This window comes from Bos taurus, chromosome 8 (assembly GCF_002263795.3).
Source record: "Bos taurus isolate L1 Dominette 01449 registration number 42190680 breed Hereford chromosome 8, ARS-UCD2.0, whole genome shotgun sequence".
NCBI classification, from domain to species: domain Eukaryota; kingdom Metazoa; phylum Chordata; class Mammalia; order Artiodactyla; family Bovidae; genus Bos; species Bos taurus.
In genome coordinates, this window is record NC_037335.1 from 69,395,488 (window position 1) to 69,419,460 (window position 23,973).

General features: G+C 52.4%; 1 protein-coding gene across 5 annotated transcripts; it reads left to right on the forward strand.

The window, feature by feature from the left end:
• Window positions 1-6,042: 6,042 nt before the first annotated feature.
• FHIP2B (FHF complex subunit HOOK interacting protein 2B) lies at window positions 6,043-23,438 on the forward strand. 5 transcript variants are annotated; one of them, XR_003036073.2, is made up of 18 exons: window positions 6,043-6,139; window positions 12,736-12,814; window positions 15,474-15,646; window positions 16,261-16,365; window positions 16,681-16,803; window positions 17,018-17,242; window positions 17,346-17,542; window positions 18,070-18,178; window positions 18,402-18,478; window positions 18,830-19,019; window positions 19,606-19,751; window positions 19,863-19,991; window positions 20,154-20,244; window positions 20,566-20,709; window positions 21,048-21,188; window positions 21,409-21,509; window positions 21,744-22,819; window positions 23,005-23,438. XR_003036073.2 is itself a non-coding variant. In XM_002689765.7 (17 exons), the coding sequence occupies exons 1-17, from the start codon at window positions 6,095-6,097 to the stop codon at window positions 21,880-21,882; spliced, it is 2,214 nt and encodes a 737-aa protein (XP_002689811.1). In that variant the 5' UTR covers window positions 6,043-6,094; the 3' UTR covers window positions 21,883-23,438. The 5 variants fall into 5 exon arrangements, 4 of the variants coding, with proteins under 4 accessions (XP_002689811.1, XP_024852007.1, XP_059745472.1 ...); XM_002689765.7 differs by having other exon boundaries at window positions 21,744-23,438; XM_059889489.1 differs by lacking the exon at window positions 6,043-6,139 and adding an exon at window positions 6,603-6,719 and having other exon boundaries at window positions 21,744-23,438.
• The last annotated feature ends 535 nt before the right edge of the window (window positions 23,439-23,973 follow it).

Below are 23,973 nucleotides of genomic sequence, written 5' to 3' on the forward strand. Positions count from 1 at the left end.
TCAAATGGGGGAAGGGGGAGGCAGAGCTGGAGGAGGGAGAGAGACGGCACACATACTACCCGCCCCCTATCAGGAAAGCGGGGGCAGGCTAGCAGTTCCTGTCTGCCTCCTCTCCTTCAGGGGCTGAGTGATGGTGGCATGGACAAGGGGCCAGCAAGTCACACTCTGGAGGGTGAAATAGAGGCAGCTGGGGAAAAAGGCTCTGCCCTCCACTGAAGCCCTAAGTGTAGCCTTTGCGAGTCAAGCTCATCAATAGTCAACATGGTTGTACCCTTCCGGGCCTGTGATACCCACAGTTTAATGGGGAGGCCAAACACCCAGGAAAGGTCAGCGGTATGTGAGTGGGCAGTGAGCTGATTGTCAAGGGTCAGGAGGGAAAAACTGGGGGGTGTTGTGTTTAGTTGTGTCCAACTCTTTGCGGCTCCATGGACTGTAGCCCGCCAGGCTCTTGTGTCCATGGTGGGATTCTCCAGGCAAGAATACTGGAGTGGGTTGCCATTTCCTCCTCCAGGGGATCTTCCCGACCCAGGGACTGAACCCACAACTCTTGCATCTCCTGCACTGGCAGGCGGATTCTTTACCACTAGTGCCACCTGGGAAGCTGGGTGAAGAAATGATGGGTGAAATCTAGCAGGAACAAGGGTCAAGCGGAGGCTGAAGGAGCAGGGGTAACTTGGTTGATTTGGCAGGACCGCCCAAGGCAACTGGGCAGAAAACAGGCCTGTTTGAGTGGGTGGAGGGGGTGAAGACTGCACTGGAAGATTAGAAAAAGGACTTTGGCTGTGGGTGCTGGTGGGGGCAGGCCCAGATCACCCAGCAGGATCAGAACCTGGGTTTGGGCACCTGAAGAGGTATGCAGTCTAGAGGACCCGGTGAGTTGGAGGAGGGCCCGAGTGTGAACCCAAGACTGTACCTGATACCTGAATCAACTCTCCTGCCCCCCTGAGTTTCTAGGCCCTTCAGCTGAAAAAAATCAAAGTGGATAACAGTCGCTCAAATGGGAATGATTACTTCTTTTTTTTAACTTTTATTCTGTAGAGTATTTATTTATATTTATTTCTTTTTAGCTGAACCATGCAGCATCAAGATCTTGGTTCCCAGGCCAGGATGACCAGGGATCAAACCCCAGCCCCCTGCATTGGGGATGTGGAGTTTTAACCACTAGACCACCAGGGAAGTCCCTGAGTGATTCCTTTAAATGGTAGCAGTTCTGTGACATCCAAAACGTTGTTTGATCCTCCTAACAAACTCATGAGGTCAACAACACACACAGGTTGTTTTCATCCTTTTCCAGGATGAGACAATTGTGGAATAGAAACATTTCACATGAAGTTTTCGCTAGAGGCTACAAGCAACTAATGAATGCAGACTGGAGACACACATCCCAGTTTCTTCACCACTAAGCTGGGACCTTCCCAGTACAGACAGTTGTCTCTCCAAGGGCAGCAGAGAGAGGAATGGGTATTTAGTGAATGTTTGGAAGGCTTACCGTGTTCTAGCATGATGGACAGGAGCTCCCAGGATGCTTTGCACCAAGGGGTGGGAGGAATGTTTGATCCCAGGGCACTCTGGGAAATGTTTATGGTAGGGCTCAACTGGACTTGAGGTCCTAAAGGATTTGAAGTTCCCAAGAAATTTAAGCAGCTCAAAGTGGAATGTGTTAGCCCAGACCCTCAGTCATTTCCAACTCTTTGCAACCCCACTGACTATAGCCCGCCAGGCTCTTCTGTCCATGGGATTCTCCAGGCAAGAATACTGGAGTGTGGTGCCATGCCCTTCTCCAAGGGATCTTCCCAACCCAGGGATTGAACCCAAGTCTCTTATACCTTCTGCATTGGCAGGCTGATTCTTTACCACCAGCACCACGTGGGAAGCCCTCAAAGTAGGGATCTAAAATAAAACCTAAAATAATACTTTGGTGATTATATAGTCCAGTGGTTTCCAAACCTTTTTAGTAGCCAGTCTTTTTTTTTTTAATTAGATCTTACTACTAGTAATTAGAATACATTTATAAGTGAATTTTATAGTCAATTATTATGAAATCAATCAATGAGAATAAGGAAGCTATTTGATGGGTATAAAAATTTTAAGCCAGGGATTATATATGACCACTGCCCTTTCAACAAGTGCAGGACCTCAATTACTCTTGTTTTTGGTTGCAAAGTATCAACAAAATCCTGATTCACATAGATTCAGATAAGGAGCTCAGTCATGTCCAACTCGTTTGAAATCCTGTGGACTGTAGCCTGCCAGGTTCCTCTGTCCATGGGATTTCCCAGGCAAGAATACTGGAGTGGGTTGCCGTTTCCTTCTCCAGTTTACATAGATAAGTAGTTACAAAATTTCAGTGGTTTAAAAATGCACACAAGAGACTTCCCTGGTGGTCCAATGGTTAAGAATCTGCCTTGAAATGCAGGGGACTCCTAGTTAGGGAACTAAGATCACACATGCCCCGGGTGACTAAGCCTGTGTACCCCAGTGAAAGATCCTGCATGACACAAGGAATACCCATCATGCTACAGCCAAGACCCAGTGCAGCAAAATACATAAATAAATATTTTAAAATAATGACACACACAAATGCGAACAGCCACATTCCTAGTGTTGAGAGACAGCAGCTAAGTCCCTTCTCTTGAATCTGGGCTTAGTGACTTGCTCTTTCAAGCTGTTTCTTCTGCAACAGCCTTCTACCTTCGTTTACATTGACAGAAGGGGAGGTTTATTCAAACCTCTTCTCAATAAGGTAAACTCGCAGCAGAAGTTAGCTGCATCAGTAGGCTCTAGCACATACACAAGTGTGTCCACTGACTTTTATTAGGGCTTTTAAAATTAAAATTTTTAAATTAAACCAAATAAAATATTATGAAGTTCTTATACACTTCCCCTACATCCTACATTTCCTTGAAATATCTTGAAGGAAAAAAAGTGGATTTAACCTATCCAGCCTGCTTCCTTTACCTACGAGGAAGAAGACCCAGAGAACAATGTTGGACTACACTCTAGATTACTTCTGTTTTGTTTTAATTTTTTTTAAATTTACTTATTTTGGTGGGATCCAAATACTAGCGCAGCCCGGGCTTGGCCGAACTCTAGCCTCTGCATTGCTGCACAGGCTTTTCTCTAGTTGTGGCGAGGGGAGGCTACTCTCTAGTTATAATGTGCGGGCTTCTCGCTCCGGTGGCTTCTCTTGTTGCTGCAGAGCACAGGCTCTATGGTGCGTGGGCTGCAGCAGTATCTGTTCCTGGGCTCTAGAGCACAGGCTCAGTAGTTATGGGGCATGGTCTTAGTTACTCTGACATATGTGGTATCTTCCTGGACCAGCGATCGAACCCTGGTCCGAAAATACTAAAGATGATCTTATTTGCAAAGCAGAAATAAAAAGACAGAGAACAAATGACTGGATACCAAGGGGGGAAAATGGGGGTGGATGGTGTGGGAGGTTGTGACTGACGTCTATACAATACTATGTATAAAGCAGATAACTAACGAGAACCTGCTGTATTTAGCACACAGAACTCTACTCAGTGCTCTGTGGTGACCTAAATTCGAAGGAATTCCAAAAAAGGACATTCCAAAAATGTCTCATGCATTGTTGTTGTTGTTCAGTCGCCAAGTTGTGTCTGACTCTTCGTGACCCCAAGGACTGCAACACGCCAGGCTTCCTTGTCCCTCACCATCTCCCAGAGGTTGCCCAAGTTCATGCCCATTGAATTGGTGATGCCATCCAGCCATCTCATCCTCTCCTGCATTGGGAGGCAGATTCTTTACCAATGAGCCACCAGGGAAGCCCTAGATTGCTTCTTAATACACAATACAGGCTTGTTTCTTGTCTTTGTTCTTATATTTTATACTTTTTAGCTTAAAAAGCCTCCTCTCATTTCCCATAGGCTTCTCACCAGGGACCAATTGTAGATGAACTGTTTGAAACATCTATTTTTCCCCAAGCAGCTGCCGGAGAACTGAGATCCAAATACTAGCGCAGCCTGGGCTCAGGGGAACCCCGGCCTCCCCATGACTTAGTCTGGACTTCAGGCTCCACAGCACACAGCCACCTCTGGGCAGGCGCTGCCTCTGGGGCCTCAGTCTCACTGGTGAATGGGGCCCCCAGGGCACGGCTGGAACAGTGAAGCTCCAGAACCCCACAGCTCCAGGTCCTCAGATCTGTGACAGGGGCTACTCCCTTCCTTCACAGAACCCCTGGTGCCTTACCTTCTCATCAGATGGTGTCAGGGGTCAGCAGGAATACATTCTGAACAGACATCAGCCCTGTAGTCGTGAAGAGTATCTTTCCATTCTGGGGAGGTGGAGGGGTGAGGCGGGGGAATGGGCTTTGACCTGGCAGAGCTGGCTGCTAGAAAGCCTCCTTCTTAAGGGCCCAGCTTTGGACATTATGGGAAAGTCTATTCTTGTTGAAGGTTCTGCCTGTGTGACTCTGGGGTGTACTTTTCCTGTGTGGCCCCCACTTTTCCGGGAGACCCACCATCTGTATCTTTCCTTGGTGTGTCTACAAGGGCAAAACGGGGCCAGTGTGACTTACTTGACAGGAAATATGGACCAGCACTGTAGCCACTTAAAGTAACAAGCAACAATGAAATTAATTTTTATAATGTACTTTGGTTAACTCAATTTACCTGATTGCATTTGAACTTGCAATCAACCTAAAACATCATTGTGTGTGTGTGTGTGCCAAGTCACTTCAGTTGTGTCCAAATTTTTCCGACCCTATGAATTAACTGTAGCCCTCCAGGCTCCTCTGTCCATGGGATTCTCCAGACAAGAATACTGGAGTGGGTTGCCATGCCCTCCTTCAGGGGATCTTCCCCACCCAGGGATAGAACCTGTGCCTCGTATGTCTCCTATATTGGCAAGCAGGTTCTTTACCACTGGTGCCACCCGGGAAGCCCAAAATACCCTGTGACTATTTTTTAATTGAAAAAAATTTTATTTATTTACGGCTGCATTAAATCTTCTATGCTGAGAGGGCTTTTCTCCAGTTGCAGCAAGCGGGGGCAACTCTGTAGTTGCAGTGTGAGGGCTTATCATTGCAGTGGCTTCAGTGCTGCAGAGCACGGGCTCCAGGGCATGCAGCAGGTGGGCTTAGTAGTTGTGGCACATCTGCTTAGTTGCTCTGTGGTATGTGGGATCTTCCCATACCAGGCATCAAACCCACGTCTCCTGCATTGGCAGGCGGATTCTTTACCCCGAGCCACCAGGGAAGCCCCGTTAGTGACTATTTTACATTCTTTCCTTTGTCCAACATGTCTTCAGCATGTGTCAGTTAGGAGTAACATTTTTCAGCTCCATAGCCACAAGTGGCCAGTGGCTACTGTGCTGGGGGATGGGGGGATGGGGGGAAGAAGTCACCCTGGCTTGGTTCTGCCCTTCTGGACTCAATAGGGGAAGAAACAGTGTCTAACTTGGGGAAGGGGATAGCACACTGAGAAAATCAAGGCCAAGGATTACATAGGCAGAACCTTCAACCACGCAGGGCTTCCTGGAATGTTCCAAGTTGGGCCCTTTGGCAGGATGCCTTCCAGCAGCCAGCTCTGCCAGTTCAAAGCCCATTCCCCATCTTCCCCCACAGCCCCCCGCCCCAGCCCCCCAGGAATGGAAAGAGATTCTTCATCACAAGGCAGTCAACCGTTCAAAATGTATGTCTGCTGATCCCTGACATCGTTACGATGCGGGGGTGGGGGTAGGCATAATGGGATCCCATGAGGGACGTCTAGAGACTTCCAGATCCACGGGTACCTTCTCATCCCTCATGGGAAAAACGTGCTTGGTCCCACGCGCCCTTCCCTAAGGGTCGTTCGCTCGCTGCCTCCTGGCTTCCCCAGGGGCCCCGGAGGACTTGACCTTGTCTTTCTGCTGCCGCGGCGAGCGGCGGGGACCCCCAGCCTTGGGGCCCCTCCTCGCTGCCCGGCCGGGCCACATCGGCTGCCGGCCTCCTCTCCGACCCCGCGCTGGGCCGGGCGGGGGCTGCGGGGCGGGGCGGCCGGGGCCCCGCCTCCCTCGCTGCGCCTCCGGGTCGCCGCCTGCGCCCAGGAGCTCCGCCGCTGCCCCGGAACCGGGAACCGGGAACCGGGCCGCCGTCATGCTGAGCCGGCTCGGGGCGCTGCTGCAGGAGGCCGTGGGGGCGGTGAGGCCGGAGGGGGGCCGGAAGGGCGGACTCGGGGCCAGGAGAGGAGCCGGCGGGCGCGCGGGCGGGCGGAGGGCGCAGGCCGCCTCGGGGAAGGGACCCCTACCCGGGCCGCGCGGAGCCCCGTCCCGGGCCTCTTCGCTCCCCCACCGCGCCCCCTCCTGGACCCCTCCCTCTTCCCGTTTCCAGTGGCTTCTTTCTTGATTCGTCCCTCTTCCTAGCTTTTCTTCAGGTCGCTCCAGCCCCTAACCCTTCTCCCCGAATTGCTTCCTGTTTATTTTCCCTGCTCCCGGAGTCTCCCAATTCCCAAACTCCTCCGTGCCGAGTGCTCCCCTGTTACCCAATAATTTCTTCCCAAAACTCCCCCTAAGTCCCCTCCCCCAGCCTGTGGGCCTTCCTCTTCCCCCGCGCTCCTCCCTTCCTGGTCACCTGGCCTTAAAAAATAGCTGCCCCTTCCTCTGGTTCCTTGCCCTCCGACGCCTCCAAGACCTCATTCGCGCGGTCGGCCCTCTCACCTTCGACTTGGGAAGTGCAGGCCCCATCTGCCCAAGTCCCCAGGAAGGGTGCAGATACAGTCCAAGTGTGTGTGTGTGTGTGCGGGGGGGGGGTGGGGGGGTGGGGGGGGTGGTGGGTATTGTGGGGAGGGGTGGGCCTAGCCCAGGAAACAGTCTTATCCTGGATACAAGTGCCGTTTCCAGAATGTTATCTCAATCCCAGGCCACCGCAAGCCCCGTTGACCTTGAGTCCGGAGAGGCCAGCTCTGGTGGTGCCTGGGGTGGCCAGGGGGCCAAGGAATTTGTGTTTCTGCCATTTTCTGTTGGGTTTGAAGGCTGGTCAGAGGCGCCCACAGTTCACTCAGCAAGATAAAAGTGTGGGTTTAGATAGGGTAGGCAGGATGCCTTCCAGTCAAAGTAACCCTGCCAAGAATCTGCCTGTGAAGTTAACAATTCTTTTGTCCATAGTCTAAACTCTCCTAATTGATCAGTTGAGTGTATCAAATGTTCCCAGGAGAAGCAGCCTTGGTTTCTATCCTTTTCCTTCTCAATGCATGCCTGGGTGCTCAAGCTCTCAGTCCAGTCATTTCCTACTCTTTGCGACCCCATGGACTGTAGCCAGCCAGGCTCCTCTCTCTGTGGGATTTCCCAGGCAAGAATATTGGAGTGGGTTGCCATTTCCCTCTCTAGGGGTTCCTGGACCAGGGACCAAACCCACATCTCTTGCATTGGCAGGGAGGTTCTTTACTGATGAGCCACCAGGGAAGCCCCACCTCCCCAACACACAGCCCAGATCAGGGCTTATGAATGAGAACAGTCTCAGCCTTAAGCAAACTTGTGAAGAAAGTGAAAAGTTCCTGCTTTCTCAACTCTTTCACCTGCCCCAGCCCTGCCCTTGTAGGCACCTCGGGTCATCCTGCCTCTGGAGGGGGTTCCAGAATGATCTCTCCTCCCCTCCTCTCTGTCCCCAGTCAAAATAGCTGTCATGTTAGAACATAATCTGACACTCCTTCATACCTGTCTGGGAAAGCTCCAGACACAAGGTGGGTGAACAGGACAGACAGGACCCTAGCCCTGAGGAGTGAATTTCTAATGCTTCCTCTGTAGAAATGTTAGTGTCTGGCTGGAGGCGAGTTGGTGGTCACGGGAGATATTTTTAGGCAGGTGTCCTTAGGCCCCTCAGTATACAATATATAGTTGATGCCCTAGGAATTTGACTGGTCCCATGTGACCACCAGGGGAGATGGTCCCCTCTCCCTCCTCAACCCCAAGCTTGAGCACAGATATTCCCAGGGCTGGGTCACCAGGTTAAAACCGCCAGCAAGTGGCTTGACTGAACTTGACCCAGCAAGTGTTAAGGAGAAAGAGTGCTCTTTCCTGCCCTCTTCTGACAAAATAGAATAGCAATCTTTACAGTTATTTGCTAAAAAAAAAAAATATATATATATATATATATATATATATTATCTTTAAAAAGAAATCATTTGGTGCAGTTTCTTTTTTCTGGAGTTACAGTAGCTAACAATATATTCAGGTAAAGATTAATGGGTTTTTTTTTAGCTCTAACGGTCTGTTTTGGCTAACTTTTGTTCTGTTTCTCCTTTTTTTTTTCCTGGGTTCTTTTTTTTTTTCTTTTTTTTAATATATTTTATTTTATTTTAACTTTACAATATTGTATTGGTTTTGCCATATATCAAAATGAATCCACCACAGATACACATGTGTTCCCCATCCCCCTCCCTCCTCCCTCCCCATACCATCCCTCTGGGTCATCCCAACACACCAGCCCCAAGCATCCAGTATCGTGCATCGAACCTGGACTGGCGACTTGTTTCATATATTATATTATACTACATGTTTCAATGCCATTCTCCCAAATCATCCCACCCTCTCCCTCTCCCACAGAGTCCAAAAGACTGTTCTATACATCAGTGTCTCTTTTGCTGTCTCGTATACAGTGTTATTGTTACCATCTTTCTAAATTCCATATATATGCATTAGTATACTATATTGCTGTTTTCCTTTCTGGCTTACTTCACTCTGTATAATAGGCTCCAGTTTCATCCAGCTCATTAGAACTGATTCAAATGTATTCTTTTTAATGGCTGAGTAATACTCCATTGTGTATATGTACCACAGCTTTCTTATCCATTTATCTGTTGATGGCCATCTAGGTTGCTTCCATGTCCTGACTATTATAGACAGTGCTGCAATGAACATTGGGGTACACGTGTCTCTTTCAATTCTGGTTTCCTCAGTGAGTATGCCCAGCAGTGGGATTGCTGGATCATAAGGCAGTTCTATTTCCAGTTTTTTAAGGAATCTTCACACTGTTCTCCATAGTGGCTGTACTAGTTTGCATTCCCACCAACAGTGTAAGAGGGTTCCGTTTTCTCCACACCCTCTCCAGCATTTATTGCTTGTAGACTTTTGGATCGCAGCCATTCTGACTGGCGTGAAATGGTACCTCATAGTGGTTTTGATTTGCATTTCTCTGATAATGAGTGATGTTGAGCATCTTTTCATGTGTTTGTTAGCCATCTGTATGTCTTCTTTGGAGAAATGTCTATTTAGTTCTTTGGCCCATTTTTTGATTGGGTCATTTATTTTTCTGGAATTGAGCTGCAGGAGTTGCTTGTATATTTTTGAGATTAGTTGTTTGTCCGTTGCTTCATTTGCTATTATTTTCTCCCATTCTGAAGGCTGTCTTTTCACCTTGCTTATAGTTTCCTTTGTTGTGCAGAAGCTTTTAAGTTTAATTAGGTCCCATTTGTTTATTTTTGCTTTTATTTCCAATATTCTGGGAGGTGGGTCATAGAGGATCCTACTGTGACGTATGTCAGAAAGTGTTTTGCCTATGTTCTCCTCTAGGAGTTTTATAGTTTCTGGTCTTACGTTTAGATCTTTAATCCATTTTGAGTTTATTTTTGTGTATGGTGTTAGAAAGTGTTCTAGTTTCATTTTTTTGCAAGTGGTTGACCAGTTTTCCCAGCACCACTTGTTAAAGAGATTGTCTTTAATCCATTATATATTCTTGCCTCCTTTGTCAAAGATAAGGTGTCCATATGTGTGTGGATTTATCTCTGGGCTTTCTATTTTGTTCCATGGGTTGTTCTTTTTTCGTTTAAGTCAAGCTTAAAGCTTTAGGAGACTATAAGTGAATTTTAGGGTTAGATGAGACCCCATCACAGGCTTGTGAGACGATCATAGTGTGGTTAAGGGTCAGAGGGTTTTCCCAGAACAAGGAACTGTGGGCAGGGCTTAAGGAGGTTTTTTTTTTAAGATGTATTCACTTGTTATTTATTTATTTTTATTTTGGGCTGCACTGTGTCTTCGCTGCTGCTGGCGGGCTTTCTCTAGCTTCGGCAGGTGGGCCTGTTCTTTGCTGCAGTGCTCGGGCTGCTCATGGCCGTGGCTTCTCTTGTGGAGTGCTGGCCCTAGGTGCTCGTGGGGCGCCGGCCCTAGGTGCTCGTGGGGCGCTGGCCCTAGGTGCACGTACTTCAGTAGCTGCAGCACTTGGCTCAGTAGTTGCGGCTCTTGGGCTCTTAGGTGCATGGGCTCAACAGTTGTGACGCTATGGGTTTAGTTGCTCCACGTATGGGATCTTCTTGGACCAGGGATTGAACCTGTGTCCCCTGCATTGGCAGGCAAATTCTTAACCACTAGACCACCAGGGAAGTCCAGGTTTAAGGAGTTTGCTGAGATATTTTAGTAAGTATCAATGAGTAGTCACTCTGTGCAGAGCCCTTTAGGGACTCTCAGAGATAGAAACACAGAACCCTGGCCTTGAAGGAGCTCACAGTCTCCTACAGAGATGATTGTTCACCCAACAATAATAGCACCATATAGACCGTGATAAGATACAGTCACTCCATATGGCCCGTGCGTTTGGAATGACTGTGGGAGGTGCCACTTCCATGAAGGTTGTGGCCCCCACAGCTAACTCTGAAAGAAGACTGCCCAGGCCGCCAGGGCAAGGGGCAGTATCTCTGATTCAGTGTCATTTCTTCCTCCTCTTGTCATAATGGCCTGCTAAACCTTCGTTCTGCATTTGTCTCCTACACACCCACCAGATGACTCTTCAGGAGCTCAGAAGATGTCACTGACCTGCACCCAACTACCTGCAAAGGAAAAAAAAGGGACTTCTTGGTTTTGCCAAGAAGTTCAATGCCCCACACACTCATCTATCCATCCCTGTGCTGGACACACTTTGCAAAGATCCTTCTGCAGGAAACATCTCTCCTGCGTCCCTTATTGTTGAAATCAGACCCAGCTCTTCGGGTTTTAGTTCCCGCATGACCTCAGCGTAGCCTCTTCATTTCACTTGTTGGAACTGATCCTTCTTCGCCCAAAGGTCACTGTCCACCTCTCCTGTGTTCTCACACTACTACTACTTCTTTTCTTTTATTTGACTGCCCTGGGTCTTAGCTGCCACATGCAGGATCTTTGATTTTCATTGTTACCTGTGGCATCTTCTATTTGTGACATGGGGCATCTAGTTCTGGTCCAGGGATCAAACCCAGGCCCCATGCATTAGGAGCATGGAGTCTTAGCTACTGTACCAGCCACTGTCTCACACTTTGCTGTAGTTGAGTGCATTTTCAGTGCGTTTTATATTCTCTTCAGTGCATTTTATATTCTCTTCTCCTCCATGGCACGTTTCTGGAGGACTGGCTCTTAGACATCCTTGTGTGGCTCATAGCATCAGGCATGGTTTTCGTACACGGTGGGCATCAATAGATACCTGCTGAGGGAGTTATGGAAGAAGAAGACACCCCGTCCTGTGGTGCAGTAAATCATGAAGTTAGAGAGAGGTGTGTCCAGGGACCCCGGAGACAGCTTTGTGGAGGTGGTAGCTTTGAGCTGGACCTCACTGGGGACTGCTAGGACCTAAACAGTTGTAGGGGGATATATAATGTCTCCGAGGCAGAGGAGCGGCTAGAGGAAAGACCATAAGGTAGGGATGTGGGTAGGGACTACTGGAATATGCATTTTTCCCCTGGGAACATTTACTCTGCAACAAAAGAGAAGAAATGCCCTTTTTGGAGAAGTTTTCAGAGGTAGTGGTTGTTACCAGTTCAAGGTTAGTTCCAGCTGGGGCGTGGGAATGGAGAGGTTGCTTTAGGAGAACGGGAAGGTTCGAGGGCTGCTCATGGAAGATCAGAATTCCTTGGGGTGATCAAAGGAGCTGGAAGTGTGGACAGGAGCAGAACTGAGAGAAGATGGGGTGCACACCCTGCACTGTTAACAAAAGATGGCACACGTTATAAGGTGGGCCTCCCAGGTGGCACAGGGGTAAAGAACCTGCCTGCCAGTGTGGGAGACCTGGCTTCAGTCCTGGGTCGGGAAGATACCCTGGAGAAGGAAATAGCAACCCACTCCAGTATGCTTGCCTAGGAAATACCATGGACAGAGGAGCCTGTCAGGCTATAGTCCATGGGTCAGCAGAGTCGGACATGACTTAAACCACCACCATAAGTTAGGTACTTTTTGGTGGGTGCAAGCCACATGGCACGTGGGATCCTAGTTCCTGATCAGGGATCCAGCTGGTGCCCCCTGCATTGGGAGCACAGAGTCTTAACCACTGGACCCCCAGGGAAATCCCACTTGCTTCATATTCTAACATACCCACCTAGCAACTGAGTTGTGGTGGCCTTCAACCCAAATTTTCAGACTCTCAAAGTGAAACGGACCTGAATGCTTTGTCTCTGCCACATTTTCCATTTAAATTTTGTTTTTTGGGGGGTGCTTTCCTGTTTTCCTCTACATCTATTGTAGCATAACCACGTTGTACAGAAATGATCTGTTTCTGTGCCTGTTTTCCCCACCAACAGTCTTAGCCACTCTGGGATGGGGGACAATCATGACATGTTTCAGGACCACAACATCTCAAGGAGGGAGGGGGTGTCTGGGGAGAGGACACAGTAGATTATTGGCAGATATGAAGACAATGTGGAGATGTCCTGGAGAAAATGTGTTACTAATTCAGTTTGAGAACCCAGGATCCCAAGTGCCTCCTCCAGGGCCCAGCAGCCATCCAACACTTAGCAGATGGTAGAATGTCATAGTGGCAGCCACTTAGGTTGTCTGCTCTCTCCACAGCGGGAGCCCAGCATTGACCTGCTGGAGGCCTTCGTGGAACACTGGAAGGGCATCACGAACTACTACATCGAAAGCACAGGTGGGGCCTGGTCTCCTTCCCTGCGGGGATCCCTGGAGGGTTTGGGGAGCGAGGGGTGGGTGGGGGTCACCCCACAGCTCAGAGATGCAGGTGTCCTGGGGAAGGTGACATCCACTGCCCACTTCAGAGTGGGGGCTGCCCCACCCTGACCTTCCAGGAAGGGATCTGTGTGAGTAGGAGTAGGGGCAAGGAGGCTGGGTCTCACTGGCCTGACTCTGCATCCCAGATGTTGAACTCCACTTGCCCTTAGCTGGGCAGAGTGTCCAGGCCTTCAGTCCCCAGGTACCTGTGCCCAGGGCTTACTGACTAAAGAAAAGAAGTGGAATAAATTCCTCTTTTCCTTGAGCCAACTCAGAGGGCATTTCCCTTGCAGATACCTGGCACAGGAGGAGAAAAAACCGAGGCACATAGCGTGCCCGGTCCTTCTCCCTCAGCTGACACTCTAGCTCTGGTTCATCTGGGCCCATCAGGATCCCTCACTGAGGGGGCAGCGTCTCATTGGCTGCTTGGTAATCAGTATGCTGGGCTTGGTGGAGATGCACTGGTTGCTAGGTAACCCCTGCATTCCTAGCCTTCCACCTCCTAGAGCTCAGACTGGGGATTGACTCCAGTCTTGTTTGTTGTTCAGTTGCTCAGTCCTGTCCTGTCTGACTCTTTGTGACCCCATGGACTGTAGCCTGCCAGGCTCCTCTAGAGTTTGCCAAATTCATGTCCATTGAGTCAGTGATGCTGTTTAACCATCTCATCTACTATTGCACCTGCCATATGCCTACACCTTTCCTAAAGGCTTTACTTGCAGCCTGAGCCAGCCCAAAAAATTAAAAGTGGCCTTAGGACACTCTGAGGGACTCTCTGAGTGTTCTGTTAGACCAAGGTCCCCAGTCTTGGCACTGGTGACATCTGGACTGGATCGTTCTTTGTTGTTGGGGGTTGGAGGGTACACTGTATGTTTAGCAGCAACTCTGACCTCTACCCACTAGATGCCAGTAGCACCCCCTCCCCATTGTGATAAGCATAAATGTCTCTCCAAACATTGCCAGATATCCTGGGGAGCAGGGGCGAAATTGCCCCCAGTTAAGAATAATTGCTTTAGGTGGTGCAGTGGTTAAGAGTCCTTGCTTCCATAGCAGGGAGCAGGGGTTCAATCCCTGGTTAGGGAGATAAGATCCTCATGCTGCACAGCAGCAAAAAATAAAATCCTCATCCATACCAATAGGTCATTTTATGGGATTAATATAAATGTAAAATATATAATATTTTATATAACCTAAAATAACAAGCAATATTTTTAAAAATGAATGCTTTAGACTAACAATCTCTTTTTTTAAATTGAGATACAATTGACATATAACATTATGTTAGATTCAGGTGTACAACATACTGATTCGATTCATGGATATGTTGTGAAATGATCATCACAATAAGGTCTAGTTAACATCTGTCACCACCCATAGCTACAATTTTTATTTTCCTGTGATGAGAAATTTTAAGAGCTTCTCTGTTAGCAACTTTCAAATATACAGTATTATCAACTCTAGTCTCCATGCTGTACATTACATTAATCCCCAGGACTCATTTTACATCTTAAATTTTGCACCTTTTAGACTGAAGATCTCTTCTCATGGAGTCACAAGCAGAAAACTAGGAAAAGTTCTAGAACTGCCTCAGGTCCACTTGGGGCTTCCCCTGGCCCAGTCCATTAACTACCAGATGGTCCCTGGACCAGAGGTGCAGGGATGGGTGAGGTGAGCTGCCTTGCTCAAGAGCCTGTGCTTTCAAGAAAAGCTAGGGGGTGCCGCAAGGCCAGTCCCAAAGTACCAGAACTTTCTTTATAAAAATCCACTCTGTGAGACTGACTAAGAGAACTCCACTAAGCAGCAGGACCTGGGCATCAGGCAGTGAGTTCGAGTCTGAACCCATGGTCATAAGTGGATTTTTTTTTCAGCTTTTTTTTTTTTTTTTTTAAAGAAAATAGAGTACTGCCTTCCATGAGTATAAAAGAGACATAAATAGACCCCTGGAAGTTATCTGTTAGGAAGCTGAAGACAGCTTCTAAGTTATAACAGAGACCCCTGAGCCCATAGCTTCTCACTCAGGCCCAGAGCTGGCCGGCAGCCCACCAACTGTCCTTCCCCAGGGTTCAGAGAAAAAAATGCTGCTTGCTTTTCTCTAATAAAGTGCTGGGACCTGTACACGTGCCCTGTCAGATAGCTATATCCTGAGCTTCATCTAAAAGGTCTCGTCTTTTTAGCTAGCACGTGCTAAATCAGTTCAGTCATGTCTGACTCGTTTGCAACCCCATGGACTATAGCCAGCCAAGCTACTCTGTGCATGGGATTTTTCAGGCAAGAATACTGGAGTGGGTTGCTATGCCCTCCTCCAGGGGATCTTCCCCACCCAGGGATCCAACCTATGTCTCAGTCTCCTGCACTGGCAGGCAGGTTCTTTACCACTAGCACCACCTGGGAAGGGTTAGCTAGAGAAGTATCAACTGTAAACTTCCCTTTGCTGTAGTCTTTGAAGAAAACAGTTAACCTGGCCTTCTCCAGGTTGTGCTCTGTCTACCCCCCCACCTCCCCTAGACCCTGTGGCTTGACCCTTTAAGCCACATTGTTCCTGGACTTCACCCCATTTACCTTGTTTCCTGGATCTCTGTTAGATGAAAACACCCCCGCCAAGAAAACAGATATTCCCTGGCGGCTGAAGCAGATGCTGGATATCCTGGTGTACGAGGAGAAGCAGCAGGCAGCGGCTGGCGAGACCGGGCCATGCCTGGAGTACCTGCTGCAGCACAAGATCCTGGAGACCCTGTGCACGCTGGGCAAGGCTGAGGTGGGCCGGACCTCGGGTGCCTTTGGAACCTTCCACCTGAGCCGGGGCCCCGGGGATCCAGGTCTTTCTACCTGTGCTCCTCCTAGTGCCCACGCTGGGGCGGGGGGTGGGGGTGGGATTAGGGTAGGGTGGGGTGCAGTGTGAGCTCGGTGGGGACGGGATCACTTGGGATGGCTCAAAACAGCCACCACCTTCCCCAGGCTTCAGGCCCTCACTGCTTTGCTTTGGTGGCATGTTCTCGCTGTGTTTGGGTTGAGGACATGCTCCCTTTCGTTCAGTCCGCATTCGTTCATCAGTGATGTACTGAGGACCAACCATGTACCGGCCGTGGCCTAGGCGCTGGGGACCCGACAGTGATTGAAACAGGCGAAAATTCTAGTCAGGCGCATCAAAGGAGCCCACGGATAGTATGTTCAATAACGATAAGGTTAGGGACAAAAATTAAGCGAAAAGGGGGCTGGGCAGCAGCAGGAGGCCAGTTTCCTGGAGTGAGACGAGGAGGCACTGGTGGGTGGAGAAGGCACCAGCCCTCCCAAGCAGTGAGGGGAGGAGCGGTCCAGGCGGGGGCATTGCCTCGCCGACTGACTGACAGGCGCTCTGTCCCTGCCCCTCAGTACCCACCCGGCATGCGGCAGCAGGTGCTCCAGTTCTTCAGCAAGGTTCTGGCCCAAGTGCAACACCCGCTCCTGCATTACCTCAACGTCCACAGACCTGTGCAGGTGAGGGGCTCAGAAGCTAAGGGGTGTCCGGAGGTGAGGCCTGTGCTTTCAAGCAAAGCTGGTGGGGGTTTGGGTGGGGTTGCTCCAAGGCCAGGCCCAAAGCACCAAAACTTTCTTGACAAAACACTCCACTTTCTGAGACTCTAAAAGAGCGCCCCCCCCGCCCCAGCTTCTCCATCAGGCCCTGGGCACCGTGCCGCAGGACTTGAGTTTGAACCCATGGTCGTGCACAGATTCTGTTCCCTGCTGCCCCATTCTTCCATCTCTTCCTCGCCACCCCATCCCCCTCTTGTCTCTGTCCTGCTCCCCTTCTAGAAACTTCTCCGACTTGGTGGGACAGTTCCTGGATCCCTCACAGAAAAGGAGGAGGTGCAGTTCACCACTGTCCTCTGCTCCAAGATCCAGCAGGACCCAGCCCTGCTCACCTACATCCTAGAAGTGAGCGCCTCTGGGGAGCAGGAGGGGGAGGGCCCAGACCCCAGGGCAAGCCCCCCGTGGCCCTGCTGAGGGGGCAGAAAGATGGAACAGGTACTGGGGAGGCACTTGGCAGGCTCCCCTCCAGCTCTACACTGAGGCCCCCTTTGGACTCCCAAGGGGCTGTCATGGAGAATGGTCTGCACTGCGGCCTGGCCTTACCTATCCTCCCTTGCAGGGTAAAAAGACTATTGGTAGGAAGGCATCCAGAGAAGCCACCGCCCCTCTGAGAGAGGCAGCCAGTGTCAGGGACAAGGACCGCCCGCACATCAAGGCTCCCGACAATGGTACCTGCGGGGCCTGGGCCTCAAGCGCCCAGCTGCCTGCTGAGACCGAGGAGCCAGATGGAGCGATTGGGGAGAGCAGCCTCATTACCACCCTGATTGGCTTGTGCAAGAGCAAGGTGCTGGCAGCCTCCAAGACGCAGGGGGCGGGGATGGGGTGGGTGAGTTGCTGGGAGGTAGGGATTAGCCACAGGTCTCTGAAGTCCTACCTTTATCCCCTAGAAAGGTCGGGTGGCCCTGAAGGCCCGGGAGAACCTGCTGCTCCTGGTAAGCGTGGCGTCCCAGGCGGCCGCCACCTACCTGGTACAGAGCAGCCCTTGTTGTCCTGCCATCATCGAGTACCTCTGCCAGCTGTACCAGTCTCTGCCCAGCTCCCTGGACCCTGCAGACATTGCTGCTTTAGAGGGCATCAGCTGGAGGTAGGCGCTTAGCCAGGGAAGGCAGGTCTACATTTTCAGTGGCTGGAAGCCCTACCTGGCATATTCCTGGTAGCCTCTCTTGTTTTCCAAGGAGGATGGGGACCCCTGCTGGCCACCCTCCTCCTGAGGTTATAGCCCATGCCAGGGGCCTTCTCACCCTCCAGGAAAGCATCACTCTGGTTTCTGCCCTCAGGAAAAGTGTTAAGTTGCTTCAGTTGTATCCAACTCTTTGCGACCCCATGGACTATAGCCTGCCAAGCTCCTCTGTCCATGGGATTCTCCAGGCAAGAATACTGGAGTAGGTTGCCATTTCCTTCTCCAGGAGGTCTTTCCCACCCAGGGATTGAACCCAGGTCTTCTGAACTGCAGGCAGATTCTTTACCTGCTGGTCTGAGCCACCCATCTGCCCTCAGAGCCCCCTGTAGAACGGCCCTCTGGCAATGGAGGTTCCAAGGCAAAGGGTGAAAGAGCCCACTTCCTGGTTATACCTGAAGCAGGCCTCACACACCTCCCTCGCTCTCGTGCAGGTTACCCAGTGCCCCGTCTGATGAGGCTTCCTTCCCCGGCAAGGAGGCCTTGGCTGCATTTTTGGGCTGGTTTGACTACTGTGACCACCTCATCACAGAGGCACACACGGTAAGCAGAGTGGGTGCTCCACACCCCCTCCAGCCTCATGCTGCTCTGTACTGTCTCTACCTGGAGGACCCAGGGGGTCTCTTGGGAGCTGGGCGAGGCCCAGGATCAGCAGACCCCCCTCTACTTGTTACTTTAGGCTCTGTGCAAGGACACAGCTATTTCTCAGTGGAAAATTGTTGGTGGTCGGTAAAACGCATTTTAAGACGTGCTCTTTGGCACCCAGGTGGTTTCGGATGCCTTGGCAAAGGCTGTGGCTGAGAAGTTATTTGTGGAAATTCTGCAGCCCCAGCTCCTACACGTGTAAGTTCTATCTAGTTCCCTCCAGGTGTGGCTATGCTCCAGGTGAAGCGCCCACCCCACCAAGCCCCTTCCTGTGCTTGAGGCCAGGGACCTCCTTGGCCAGTCATGGAGTCAGTGGGCTCCATTGGTTGATGTTCCCCTTCACACACTTGTGGCCCAGAGCCATGTGGGCTAACCAAGGCCTCCCATCCTCAGACTCCAGGACCTCAGGTGGAACAGGGAATGAGCAGAGAAATACCAGCAGAAGATGCAAGAGAACCAGGAAGGGGTTCTGCGCCTCTACACCCTGTCCCTCTCCGCTTCTCCTCTGCTGTCCCCTGCCTGGCATGGCTCAATGCACTCTCCCCATAGGTCCGAACAGAGCGTCCTGATGTCCACTGCCCTGCTCACAGTCATGCTGCGCCAGCTCCGCTCCCCGGCGCTGCTGCAGGAGGCTGTGGCCTTCCTCCTGGGCATGGACCAGCAGCCTGCAGCCCCTGAGGACAGCCCCCGCACCCTGTGCACCCACCTCATCAGGCACTGTGACCACCTTTCTGATGAGGTGAGGCAGGCGGCCCTCCTCTATTCACCTGCACCCCACCTTGCCCACGGGATTTCCAGAAGCTTCTTCCCATTTTCATTAGCTTTCAAGGCGGTTCTACCTTTGAGGCATTGAAACCCAGCTCCCTCTCCCCTCCAAGTAAAGAAAAAGACAGTGACCCAGTGACTGGGAGCCAAACTGTTTTGTCCCGCAGTAATTTTCTGTGATTACATACTTACGATGACACTTTTTATTTTTACAAAGTGCTTTTCTTATATTATTTGGCTTGTTGGAGGCTGACAGCTGCTCTGTGAGGTAGGCGAGGCTGGTATTCCATTTTTCAGACATGGAAACTTAAGGTGCGGAAGAGCCAACTGTCTTGCCCAATACCACACCTCAAATTAGTTAATGGAACCGAGACCAGCCAGACTTGTGGTTCGTGGGCCAGCACCCATTTGCTCCCCTTGAAACCTGCCACCTGAGCCCCCGGCCAGAGGAGGCAAACTCCCATCCTAGGGGACCTCTTCTCACCTGGATGAGCAGTTTCCAGGCACCCCTAGAGGCCCGCATGGGGAAGGGGTGTCCCGCTTATTCCTTCTTGCCCCAGATCAGCATCGCCACACTGCGGCTATTTGAGGAGCTACTGCAGAAGCCCCATGAGCACATTGTCCGGAGCCTGATCCTGTGCCACCTGGAGGGCCGTTCTTACGTGGCCCGTGGCTCACCTGAGCCCGAGAGCTATGAGGACACCCTGTAAGTGAAACCTGGTGCCTTGGAGGAGGCCTTGGGCCACTCGGAATCCCCTCCCCTGGCCCCCTACTGGTTCCTATGTTCACTGGTGCTGTGCTTTTCTGCCCGGCACAGAGATCTAGAGGAAGATCCCTACTTCACCGACAGCTTCCTCGACTCTGGCTTTCAGCCCTCCGTGAAGCCTCCCCCGGCCCCTGCCACCAACCCCGATGGCAAGACAGCGGTGACTGAGATTGTCAACAGGTAGGGACCCATCAGGAAGTCCAAGCCACCTGAGCCTTGTTCTGTCTTTGGCCACAGCCCTGATGGGGCACAGGCTGGGATGGAGTGCTCCCGGAGGCGGGAAATGGAGCAGGGCAGCCCAGGCTGGGCCCTCCTCCCCACATCTAGGGTCCTGTCCCTCAGTTTCCTCTGCCTCGTTCCTGAGGAAGCCAAGACATCGGCCTTCCTGGAGGAGACGGGATACGACACTTACGTCCACGATGCTTATGGACTGGTGAGTGTCGAGGCCTCTGCCGGTGCTCCGTCCTTGCCACTCAGAGTGTGGGGTTAATGCACTCTGCCCCTGTGATCTCCAGCCCAGTGCTCCCAGCTCTGGCCAAGTGCCCAAGCCACGTCTGCCTGTGTGGCTCTCCCAGTCAGCTGGCACCCCTGACAGCTGGCGTGTGTTAGTCACTCAGTTGTGTCCGACTCTTTGTGACCCCATGGACTGTAGCCTGCCAGGCTCCTCTGTCCATGGGATTCTCTGGGCAAAAATACTGGAGTGTGTTGCCATTTCCTCCTCGGCCCATGTCCTTAACGCTCCCACCTCTTTTAGTTCCAGGAATGCAGCTCCCGAGTGACACCCTGGGGCTGGCCACTGGCTCCCCCACCCCTGGACCCCCATGAACCTGAACGGCCTTTCTTTGAGGGTCCCTTCCTCCAAATGCTGTTTGACCGCATGTCCCGGATTTTAGAACAGGTAGACAGCAGGGCTGGGCCCTAGCCATGGGGTGAGGTCTCTGGAGTCCTTCGGGAGAGCAGGGCCCAGCCCTGGGGGTCCAGTCATCTTCCCTTTTCTGACTCCACGACCCCCCTCAATCCCCACCTCTCTCCAGCCGGGAAGCCCCGTCTCACCTCTGCTTCACACGCCCTAACATGTCCTCAGCCCCAGGGAACCCATGACACATTCATCACGTGCATCTCCAACCCCCGCACACGTTCACACTGGCCAGGCACAATGCTGGGGTGGAGAGGGGCCGGGGGTAGAAATGCTCAGCACCTCTGCCAACCCTTGCTTGTCCACTGCGCTCCCTGCAGCCATACAGCCTGAACCTGCAGGTGACCTCAGTCCTGTCCCGGCTCGCCCTCTTCCCCCACCCCCTTATCCATGAGTACCTCCTGGATCCCTACACCAACTTGGCCCCTGGCTGCCGAAGCCTGTTCTCTGTGCTCGTCAGGGTAAGGGCGCCCGGGCCGGGCCAGAGGAAGCATGCCAGTGCTGGGGGCAGGAAGGGAGGGCAATGGGATGGGGGCGGGCTGGGGGCTGTAGGTGTGGGCACCCTTGCCAGCACCAAGCGAGAACACGGGTACCACCCACCCTCCCATGGTATGACCAGGCCAGGGACCCCACAGCAGGGTCTCTGGTCTCTTTGTCAGTCCCCTCTTGTTCCCACACCAGGTGATCGGGGACTTGATGCAGAGAATTCAGAGGGTGCCCCAGTTCCCAGGCAAACTGCTCCTGGTGCGCAGGCAGCTGATGGGCCAAGTCCCTGGGGAGCAGTAAGTACCCAAGGGAAGTGGGCACCCAAGGAAGAGCCCTGGGGTGGCATGGCGAGGGCTTCTGGGTAGGGGAGGCACCAGGCCAGGGGCAGAGGAGGGCTCGTTGTTGAGGCCTGTGGTCCCTCACAGACCCTCAGAGGTGGCTGTCCCTGGGTAGTCCCTCAGATACTGGGATGTCCCACTGGGCACACTCCTCACACTTCCCAGCTGTAACCCCTGTGCTGTCTCCCTCAGGCTGGACCACCAGACCTTCCTCCAGGGCGTGGTCGTCCTGGAAGAATTCTGCAAGGAGCTGGCTGCCATTGCTTTCGTCAAGTTCCCCCCACACGGTCCTCGCCTGCACCCCTCCAAACCCCCAGAAGGGCATGTCTGAGTCAGGAGGGGAGACTCCTGTTCACGCCTCTGCCCAAGAGCTGCCCCCTGCCTGGCAGTGGTGCTGCGACTGTCCTGGAGCAGGAGCCCGGGGGCTGGCCTTGGCTGCATCTCCTTTATATCCCAGGGACTTCTACCTGTGTGGAGGTCTGGCCTTCCACTCTTGGGTTGACTCAAGACCACCTTGGCCTGTTGGCTGCACCACACTGGATTTCAAGGAGTGGGTCTCTGAGGTACCAGGAACCAAGGAGCCAAGGAGGTGGCTTCCTGGGCAGCATGGGGTCCTTGGGGCCCTCTCTGGGGACTTGGGTGACAGCCAGGTGAGCCCCCAGACCCAGAGCCTCGTTTGCTCTGTGCTTGTCACCTGTGTCCATGGGTCTTCTCTGGTCAGAGCCAAGACCTGAGACTCAATTATAGGGGTACAGTGGGGAGTAAGTCAGTGGCTCTGAGGCTGGTCACGCCCCTAGGCCAGAGAGATGGGGGCACAGCCCTGTCTCTGTCCCACTAGGTACCACAGATGCTGCTGACACTTGATGTTTTTTCTCCTGCCTTCTCGGTTTAACCCTTGGGGAAGGGGCCATGGATGGCAGGGGAAGCCCCTGTTCCAGCTCACCCTCCTAGAGACTGTTGCAAAATTCCCAACAGCCTCGTGGCAAATGCCCAAAGCATGTTCCGCAGCCAGGCGGGGGCAGCTGCTAATGAGAAGCTTGATGCAACTGCAGCCAGGGCGGGAGAGGGCCTGGGGAGCTGGGGGGCTGGATGCCAGGCTCTGGCTCCAGCTGGTTTCTCGCTGGCGCCTTCTGAACCCGTCTCGGCAGGTCCACAGCACCTGGGCAGAGGGGCTCAGAGACCCAGGGAGGCCAGGCCTCACCCCAAGCATTCGGCTGGGGTTCTCCACAGAATACTGTTCTCAGCAGAGCCGGAAGGTCCGGGTCCAGGTGAGGCCAGGGTGCCCACCGGACCGCAGCCTGCCCCCACGCCCCTCCCCGCCCCCCGCCCCGACCCCAAGGCCTGGCAGGGTGGGGCTGGGGCACAGGCAGTCCTTTGCGGTGCCGTTCTCCCAGCGTGCCCTCTGCGGCTGGGGCTGCAACCCCACCCGGCCCAAATCTGTCTCGACCTGCAGGAACACACAGGCGGCGCCAGGCATTACCTCACAGCAAACTGCAGTTGCTGGCTTGACTCCTGGGCAAGGAGGAGCAGGCCAGAGCCCCTTTCGCTTCCTTTTCCTGCCCATGCCGCTTCTAGAAGCTGGCCACAGGTTGCCAGGAGGTGACATGAAAGCAGAGGAAACTCAGTGACCTCTACCTCTCTTGCATTCCTCCAAGCTGGGGAGGATTTAACTGCTGTTCCCGAGGACACCGTGCAAGTCCCTGCATGTGCGTGTGCCCACGCATGGGTGTTAGCATGGGACGAGGGGGTGAACTGGGTCTGGACTCTTCAATTCAGAAAGAACATTCGAGCATCCGGGAGTCAGACCCTCCCCTCCTCGATGCACTTGGGCATTCGCACAGCGTCTCCCCAGACAGCATGGCAATAAATGGTGTGGTTGCGTGGTCACTGCTGCCCCATTCTTCTCTGCCCTCCCCGTGTCCTTCTGCCTAGGGCTCCACTGCTCATTCAGGCACACCTTCCTCCCTAAGGAAGACGAATTCAGTTCCTCTCCCAGCACAGGAGCAGAGGGAGGGGAGTGTGTGTGTGGTTGGGGCTGGTGGTAAACAGGGGCAGGCTCTGGCAGCGCAAATGTGATGTTCCCCCAGCGCCTGCCAGAAACCGGGAAACCGGCCTCTCTTGGGCAGGGAGCTCTATTTCTGCTTGGCCTGCCTACAGCTGAGAGCCAGCAGCTCCAGAGATACTCTAGGGAATGGGCCACCTGGGGCATCCGTGCACAAGTCTTCTTTGCAGGGTTTGTGTCGTGAAAGGTATGACTGCTTTAGTGGTGAACAGTGGGCCTGATTTTTATTTTTTGCAGCACTGTGCAGTGTGTGGGATTTAGTTCCCTGACCAGGGATGAAACCCGTGCCCCCTGCATTGGGTGTGGACACCAGGGAAGTCCTGGGCCTCAAATTTAAAAGAATCTAGTCCCTGAGTGCGT